The 8,658-nt window shown below is 38.3% G+C and overlaps 1 protein-coding gene across 1 annotated transcript; it reads right to left on the bottom strand.

Annotated features, from left to right (window-relative positions):
* Positions 1-10: 10 nt before the first annotated feature.
* On the bottom strand, positions 11-6,531 carry trmt6 (tRNA methyltransferase 6). Its single transcript, XM_017409267.3, has 12 exons — positions 6,235-6,531; positions 5,989-6,122; positions 5,772-5,881; positions 4,235-4,326; positions 4,067-4,150; positions 3,849-3,973; positions 3,540-3,710; positions 2,794-2,954; positions 2,570-2,655; positions 1,800-1,902; positions 1,528-1,614; positions 11-615 (listed from the first exon to the last, which is right to left on the bottom strand). The coding sequence occupies exons 1-12, from the start codon at positions 6,339-6,341 to the stop codon at positions 460-462; spliced, it is 1,416 nt and encodes a 471-aa protein (XP_017264756.1). The 5' UTR covers positions 6,342-6,531; the 3' UTR covers positions 11-459.
* Between the last annotated feature and the right edge of the window lie 2,127 nt (positions 6,532-8,658).

The raw sequence follows: 8,658 nt of genomic DNA, 5'->3' as shown, positions 1-8,658 counted from the left end.
AGAAGTTATTCTGGGACCAAACAAATATTTTTAATTATTTCTTCAAGTAGAAGTGGTCACACAAATGTTTTTTTTCAAACATTGATTCTAATTCTTTGCAGACACTGATGTAAATACAGTGATTCTACATTAGCAAATAAATCATATTTTTAAAAAAATGCCTAGTTAACAGCTGGTCTCAAGAAATAAAACAAACTTGGTTCTTAAAAATAAACAAAATTTATCTTCAGTTAAGAAAAACAGAGCTCTAATGGCATATTTTAGCATACAGCTCTCAATACTATGCCTTAATCTGCTCAGATATGAGCACAAAAACAAGAGAGAAAAAAAAAAAAAAAAAGGGCTCTGATAGACGTGAACCTAACTTTGCCTTACACCACAAGCGTCAAATCCGTTCAACAGAGACAAAGTCGGGAGTAAAATTTCTAGCATCAGATCTGATCCATGTGTGTTTATCCCTCAGAGTTTTTCAGTTTTTTGTCTCTTCGGAGCCGGTTCCTCGGCTCGTGGGGAGCCTGCTGGCTTGGAGTGGTCCGTGGCGACCGTCGTCCCTGAGAGGAGGTAGCCCCCACCCCCGCTCATCAGCAGCAGAGGATGAGTCCTGTTAGGCAAAACCTGGGGACACGACAGAGACACACAGTCAGGAGACGTTAACTCTGCTGGAATGGCTGGGAGGAAAAACAGTCAAGAGCGTGCAGCTACATTATTATTATTATCATCAAGCTGCTTCGTACCCAGCACTGAAACATGAAACACTTTCTTTCTTTTAGTGGAGCAACATAATTCAACAGAAATTCAGGCTTTAAGTCAAACAAGCAGAAAGGATGTAGGAGTACACATTATTATTGCTCTCCGTCTGATATTTTTTCTTACTTTGTACTCCAGTTTGTGCAGGATTACTTAGGATGATTTGTCTCATTTCTCCACAGGGAACGACTTTTCAATCAGCAATGCATGTGTCTTTTATTCGCACAGAGTTATGAATTGAGGTGGAGTTAAGTTGCTTTTACTGCAGAACCAGATCACCTTTTTATGTTTTTCTAAAAGGCCCTGTCCACATTACTCCAGGTAGTTTTAAAAACAGATATTTTCTGCTGTGTTTGTATTTCCCATCCACTAAACATATGCGGTCCTATCCGTCCATTTAAAGTATTCACAATTCTTCAATCGCTGTATTTGGCTGCATGCTAGAAAAATATAAAGATGTATCCACTTACATGTCTGCATAAATACATTTAGGGAACTCAATCTTTTTACATTTACCCACATATACCTACATTCCTATATACACATGCTCACATTCACATAAACTGTGAATGTGATTATTCAAAGATGTTTGCCCTTAGGGATTTTTTCTGCACCTGAGGTATTCGAGTAACTCACTATATTGTTTTCAGTTCTACACATCACATGCTGCAGAAACGTTGTGCTGGTGAGACAGTAATTCCTTTTTCATTTTAATCTTTGAATATAAAAACTGTTGAAGATTTTGACAACGTCTGACTGATCCAGAGTGTCAGTATTTACCTGGTAATGCCTGAGCCAAGTGTCGGTGAGTCTGAGGTTGACTGTGCCGCCCTGTTCTTTAAGTTTTGTGTAGCACTCGATAAGAGGCTGCAGAGATTTGAAGTAGAAAAGGCGAGGAAAGAAAAAAACAGCTTTGTCATAATGTTCCCACACAGAGTGATCTTTTTAATAACAGCATGATAGATATAAAGTACAGTTAGAAACAAGGCAGCTTTGCAAAATACACCTCTGGGTGATGTAAACTAATCGAAGAACCACAATGACTCTCTTACCTCTTTGTACTGTGAATAAACTACAAACGGCCGAGAGGGGGAGAGGAATTTAATCAGGCCCAAAAGGACGGGACACGGGTGAAATCGACTGGCTATGACCAACCTGCAGGTGGGAGAACAAAAAAGATGACCAAGCAAACCCGTCAAACGTAAAAAAGCGCTGTCAACAGTACATTTCGTAATTGGAAATGTACAGGTAGGCGGTATTGTAATCGAATGGATTGGAGCTGCGTGTGGCACAGCTCTCGAAGACTTACTGCCCACCTCTCTAACTGAGACCCGGTCAATATTTTATCCAGCTGGATGAGAATCAGAAGAGGATGCTGATTTAGGACAATGTGAGAAATCCCGTTCAGTGCTTTCTGTGTTTATCGTACAGCTTTTATGATCTAAAAGGAGAATTTTACAAGCTAACAAGATCAATACTTGTAGTTCAGGCCCAGATGTCACCTTCCTATCAGCGCATCTATCAATTAGAAAAAGCCTATAAGGTTCTTCATGTCATGAGAGGAAACTGCAAAGCAATCAATTTGTTCACCTTGTAGGAGCGCTGCACAGTAACCGTTTTCTGTGAGGCCGGAGGAAGGCAAATTATTGTTTATGATTATTACAGGCGTAGTTAGCAATGCTTTAATCATTCTTATTTTTTTTCCCCTCTGGAAATCTATTTTAATTGCTTTTGTTTACTGGATGGTTTAATTGGGAATTGATGAAAGCAGAGAGGTGCAGAGAAGGAGAAACGTGAATGCAGGAGCCGATCTGACACTGACCCATCAGCATTCCTGCCTTCCAGCAGAGCAGCAGCAGCTGCCAGCTTCCTTCGCTTCTCCTCCAGCTTCACTCTTTTCTCTTGAGCCTTTAAAAAGAAAGGAAACAAAAACATGAAGGGGTACGGGGTTTAAATTACATAAAAACCTCATCTGCCTTTCCACAAATAAAACACAAGCTTACAACAGACAGGAGCTACCGGAGACTTCTTAAACTCTGAACATACTTTCACTTCTTTCCGTTTTTCCTTCTCCAGCTTCTCCTGGTCCTGACCAGCATCTTCAGCAGCATTTATCTCCATACTCTGCTCCTCTGGACTGCCTTGCTGCTGCTCTGCCTCAGGCTGGTTTTGTTCCTCCTCAGCAGCAACGTCAAAATGCTTTTCATCTGTAAAGTAAAAAAAAAAAAAAGTATGTCAGATGACTGTTGCAAAAGAATAACTAAGTTATAAGAACTTCTTACTTTAATTTAAAAAAAAAAAAGATGTTTTGTTCCTATTAGTAGGGTTTGGGGAAAAACCTAAATGTAGTCAGTGTCTTACCTGCTGCAGACAGCAGGCACAATGCCGTCAGTTTGGAAAAGGACAAAGGATTTGTGATGAGACAACAAAGCTAACAAAATCTAAGAGAAATGCCAAATTTGTCACAAATAAAGATGAATAAACACCCCCGACAAAAATCAGAGAAGACTGGCAGACGGCCAAAATTAGCTGACTTTTAGTGACTAACTGGTGACCTGTCCAAGGAGTATCTATCCTTGATGGATGGATGGATGGATGGATGGATGGATGGATGGATGGATGGATGGATGGATGGATGGATGTGACCGTGGAAAAGTGTGACGAGCAAGTTTCATCTCCAAAACTAGCAGTGACCCCACTGACATTTCTTCAGCTCAACCAAAGAAAAATATAATTTTTTGGGGCCCTTTAGCACTAGTTTGTTATAGCTCAGTAAAAAAGCGAAGCCATACCAGCAGCGGGGTCTTTGACAGTGGTGTCCAGAGAGCCTGCCAACATAGCGTTGATGTGGCAGATGGGGAACTCGTGCAGCATATTGTGAAAATGAGCAGGAAAGCCGAAGCACTCCACACCCGCCCGAACAGGCCCCCCTCCTGGGTACATCTGAATCACTGAGCCGTAGCCTGGATGAGGGGAAAGCAGAAAGTAATTAAATAAAGGGCAGAGGAAAAAAAAAAAAAAGGCTTTGTTCAAGCTGCATGAAAACACTTTAATCTTTCGGACACATCCAGCTGCACACGTACTCTTAGGAGCAAACTAACCTCCCATTCGCTCCATGACGGATCCCAGTACAAGTCCGGCACAAGTCTCAAACACCAGAACTTTACTGCCAGCGTGGATGTTCGCCAAAGTCAACATCTGCGCGAGTGTGTCATAGCGCAGGTGGCTGCATCACATGCAAACACGCACAGAATCCAGTCATGCTCCTGATACGGAGGGACAAATATCACACGTCCTGTTTGTTAGTGGGCTAACTCACCAGATCTTTCCTGGCTCGCGGCCATGGTACATCAGAGCCAGGATGCGACAGGTTGGTTTCAGAATCGTCACAGTGTTTTCATACCTGGGAAACCACAAGCATTTCTGAACACACTACGTTAACGTAGCTCTGCAGTAGATCGTGAGTGTAACATCAGAAGTGACTCACTTCTTCTTCTTTTTCTTGATGTACTTGTCCTGGGCGTATCCGGTCTTATTACTGAAGGTGGAGCTGTTCTCGATCAGCTGCTGAATGATTTCCTGAGGACCAAACACACAGCTATAATCCCATCTCACATTTTATTCATTTCTGTCCTTATGCCTAGTTTGTACATTTAAAGTATTTTATATTATTATCTTTTTATGCTGGTGTAGATTCTCAGTCATCCAGGCCATGGTAAAAATTCAAAAAAGGTTAAAAAAACAAAAACAACTGGACTTCTATTCTGCAGTTGAAGACGTTTCGCTTCTTGGAGGAGAAAGCTCCTCGGATGAGAAGCGAAACGTCTTCAACTAAAGAATCGAAGTCCAGTTGTTTTTGTTTTTAACCTTTTTTGAATTATATTTTTACAAATTCCCACTCATTTATGTGACACTTAACGCCAAAACCAGGTTTTCACTTCAGTTGAAAATATGGACAAAATAACTGGACTTCACAAAAACAATACCGACTCAATTTTTGAGAAGGGTGACGGTTATTAGGTTGTATTTTCAGGTGTGAACCTAAATGTTGTGAACTGATAAGTATTGATAGCACCAGGGCTATTTTATTAAAAAAAAACATGTCATCCAGACCAATTTTTTTTTACTTTATTTACATTTTTCGAAGTTTATTTTGCTGAAATTGAACAAAAAACAGCAACAAAATTCTCACGTTCACTTTTGAAGCGGTGCTCATTTCAATTATTAATGCTAAATGGGGCTGCCTTCCATTTTTTTTCCAAGGAAGACTGTTGATGGTTTTAATAATATAATGCTAAATCTAAATAAAGAAAAAAGGCTAAACTGAAAACCCTGGAGACGAGACCTATCATCCGTTGGAAAAATATTTAGTAAATGAAAAATAAATGAGAACATGGGCCATTTATCGGGATAAAACGGAAATTTTACATCAGTGAAAAACAGGAATAAAAGTGTTTAGATTAACATAGATGGGCTGTAGTTCACATGCCTCTAATCAAAAAACAAAATTAGTTTGAGTATTTTGTTTTGCTCTTAAAGGGATATTCAGGTCATTTCTGAAGGGATGTTCTGTCAAATAGTTGGTACCTAATCCTCCACGACAGCAGTCAGAGCACAAAGCGTGAAGAAAAGGGCAAAAATCCAGAGAGTTTAAACACAGGACTTTCTAATGCCGTCTATTTAAGAACTGGATTCATTTAGACCGATTCTGATGATCATTTTTTGACAATAAATTGGTAACCAGTAGACCGATTTTAAAATTCAAATTGTGTTGGATTTGTCTTTAAAAGATCTATCTAATGGTATCAAAATATGTTGTGTTTGATGTGGTTACAAATATCAGGTGACCTTCTTAATATGATTTAGCAATATCGATAAATTTTCAATATATTGTGCAGCCCTAATTGTTTGTGTCAATAAAAAAAACCTGCATATTTTCAATGATACCTTACTCCACAGCCACAGAAGCTGACAGCCCTGTGATACTTTCCCGTTTCCATGTGAAACTACAGTTTTGGATGTACCTGACCCTTCAGACCTTGCTCTTTCAGCGTCTCAATGTCGTCCCGGGTCAACTTCTGCGATTTCCCATCATCCACAATGTTCCTGTTGTCTGTACCTGCCGCTTTCACATCTAGGACCAAACACACGCAGACACATGGAGTAGGCAATGTGGAAAGAAAACACTTATCAACATTTTAAAATGCATTGGAAATACATGATCAATTAAATGATTCGCACCTGTAGAGCTTTCTGAGTCCTTGTCTTCCTTCTTGGGTTGCAGGACCCCCCCAGACACAATCTCAAACGTGGTGCTGTACAGGTGTCCCACTACATTATCCAGAAAGATCCACTGCTTCTCAAAGATCACTTTCCTGTGTAAACAACCACATACTCTCATTGATCAGCTGCTTTTTGTGCATTATGCCAGTGGAGACATCCATTATAAGTTATGTTTAGCATCGTAGCTGTGCAGTTCTGACTTACTTCCTCAGCTGAATCTGCACTGCTTTGTAGATTTCTCCTCGTTTTAACACAACGTAGTCCCCGTCTTTGATTCTGTACTGATAATCATCGTCTTCGTTGTCCGCCATAATAAAAGGCTCAAGACTCTCCTGACAAGTAAAGTTCGCCTTAAGCTAAGAGTACGGAGCCCTCGTTGACAAGGCACAGTTCATAAAAGGCACCAAACTATCCTGAAATGTAAGAAAATAGTCGAAGTACTCAAATCCACGTGTTAGCTTTCATTCCACTAGCTTATGAGGATGGCTAAACGAAAGCAGATTGAAGCCGGACCAACCCCTTCAGCATGCGCGCCTGTGATTGGCTGGAATGAAAAACGGATGGGTTTCTCAGCCAATAGGAGAGAAGCTTCTGATAAACAGTAGATTTCAGAACAATCGATAAAAACGGACCTGCCTGTATTAAAACAAAAAACTTTTAATATTAAAGAGGATACAGTCTCACAAACTACTGCAACATCTTTTGTCATTTATTGACTGTATATTATTATTATTATTATTATTATTATTATTATTATTATTATTATTATTATTACTGGGGAAGTGTGAATGATGAGTGCTTAATGTTGCTAAAATTTGTCGACAAATAAATTGTTAACCAAACTGGTGAAGGTAGAAGCAGAACAAATTGTTAAAATGAGCCAGACAGTAGCTAAAAGTTACAATGAGCAAAACTGTAGATAAAAGCTAAATGTAGCAAAACCTTAGATGAAAAGTAAAATTAGCTAAACTGTAGCTAAAGGTTAAAATAAAATTTAAAAAAAACAGCTGCTAAAAGCTAAAAACTGCAAAGCTGTTGGTAAAGGTTCCAATACCTAAATAGTAATTAAAATCTAAAATTAGCAAGACAGTTGATAAAAGCTAAAAGCGACATTAGAAAACAAAAACAAAGCAAGTATGATGAAGTAGATTTCAGAGAACGACGTGTTTGAAGAAACAGATTAAATCTCAATCGTTTTTATGAGGAAATGTTTTGTAAATAGAAATAAATAATACAAAAAGAATAAAAGTTACAAATACTAAGAGTCACTGCAGCCAATTCCCAATCCAAATAAATGTTTTCACATATTATATGAATGGTTGAAGTAGCACAACTGTTGAAGTAGTTTGATTGCAAAAAACATGAAAGAAACTATAAACAGGAAAAGATCTGAGTGCCGTATCATTTTTTCTAATACCAACAACAACAACAATAATAACAAAGCTGCTTAACAGATTACAAATATAGAATTATCAACAGTGCATAATTAAAATGATAACATGCAAACACCAGTAAAGTGAAAAAAGGTAATAAAACCATGGAATATGATTGAAAATAAAAAATGAAAATATGCAACATTTATAATAAATAATAATAGTAATATTAAACTTAAGGGAGGTCTTCAATGAATGGAAGACAAAGACTAGCAAAGGTATTTCTGTACAAATGTGTCTTTAAGAAAAACAGACTAGGAAAACAGCCTAATCTCTTCTGGAAGCTTATTCCAAAGAATAGCCGCCCCAGTATAAAAGACGCAGCCAATTTTGGTCTCTAGGCAGGATTTCAGAATGAATATTATGAATTATGAATTATAATCAATCCTAAAACTTACTGGGAGCAAGTGCAAACAGGAGCAATGTGTTCTCTTTTTGTGGTTTCAGAGAGAAGTCTAGCTGCTGAATTTGGACCAACTGGAATTTATGTAAACTTTACTGGCTCAGAAATGTATATGGAGAGCTGCAATATTCCAAGCAGGAAGAAATGAAAGCATGAATCACAGTCTCAAGACTCCCCAGGATAACATTGTACTAATCTTAGAAAAGCTGCTAAATTGCAAAATCTGAGTTGCGTGGTTGTTCAAGGTGAGGTTATTGTCAAGTGTAGCACCAAGAACATTACAGTTTTGTGTTTTGGGTTTAGACAGGGAGTGCATATGATGTGCAGCATAAGCACAGAAAGAGCCTGGGTCAGTAATAATTAGCTCAGTCTTATCCATATTCAGTTGCAAAGGGTTGAGGGTCCTCCAGGACCTGAGATCAAGGATGCAGTAAGTTGATTTGCTGTAATCTCTGCTCATTAAAATGAAAAATGTGGATGTTCTTTTGACCCTGTAAAAGTAACTTCTAGATTTAGATCTTATTGTGCTACTAATAAGTTTTTCAGCAACCTTTAATTTACTGAACTACAGACAACATGCAGTCCATCGATCAATTAGTATGTTGTAAAAACCTAACTTTAAAACTACCTGTTAAATCAGTCTAAATTTAGGAATACTGTTGTAATTAGGAGCTGTCAGGGTTTTGTTAAAAACATCATATGTGTCAAAATTCTACCAAAACATACTTGACATAAAGAGCAAACCTATAATATTTACATAAGCACACCCCTTACAGAAACATGAATTTCACT

The sequence above is a fragment of the Kryptolebias marmoratus genome, linkage group LG19 (assembly GCF_001649575.2).
Source record: "Kryptolebias marmoratus isolate JLee-2015 linkage group LG19, ASM164957v2, whole genome shotgun sequence".
Lineage (NCBI taxonomy): Eukaryota > Metazoa > Chordata > Actinopteri > Cyprinodontiformes > Rivulidae > Kryptolebias > Kryptolebias marmoratus.
Note: the sequence above shows the minus strand (reverse complement) of the source record. Positions and strands in the feature narration are given on the sequence as shown.

Coding starts and splice junctions, on each gene's coding strand:
- trmt6 (XM_017409267.3), bottom strand. CDS start 6,341: ATGGCGGACAACGAAGACGATGATTATCAGTACAGAATCAAAGACGGG. Junction 6,123..6,234: donor GTGCAGATTCAGCTGAGGAA/GTAAGTCAGAAC, acceptor TTGTTTACACAG/GAAAGTGATCTTTGAGAAGC. Junction 2,656..2,793: donor AAAAACGGAAAGAAGTGAAA/GTATGTTCAGAG, acceptor TTCTTTTTAAAG/GCTCAAGAGAAAAGAGTGAA.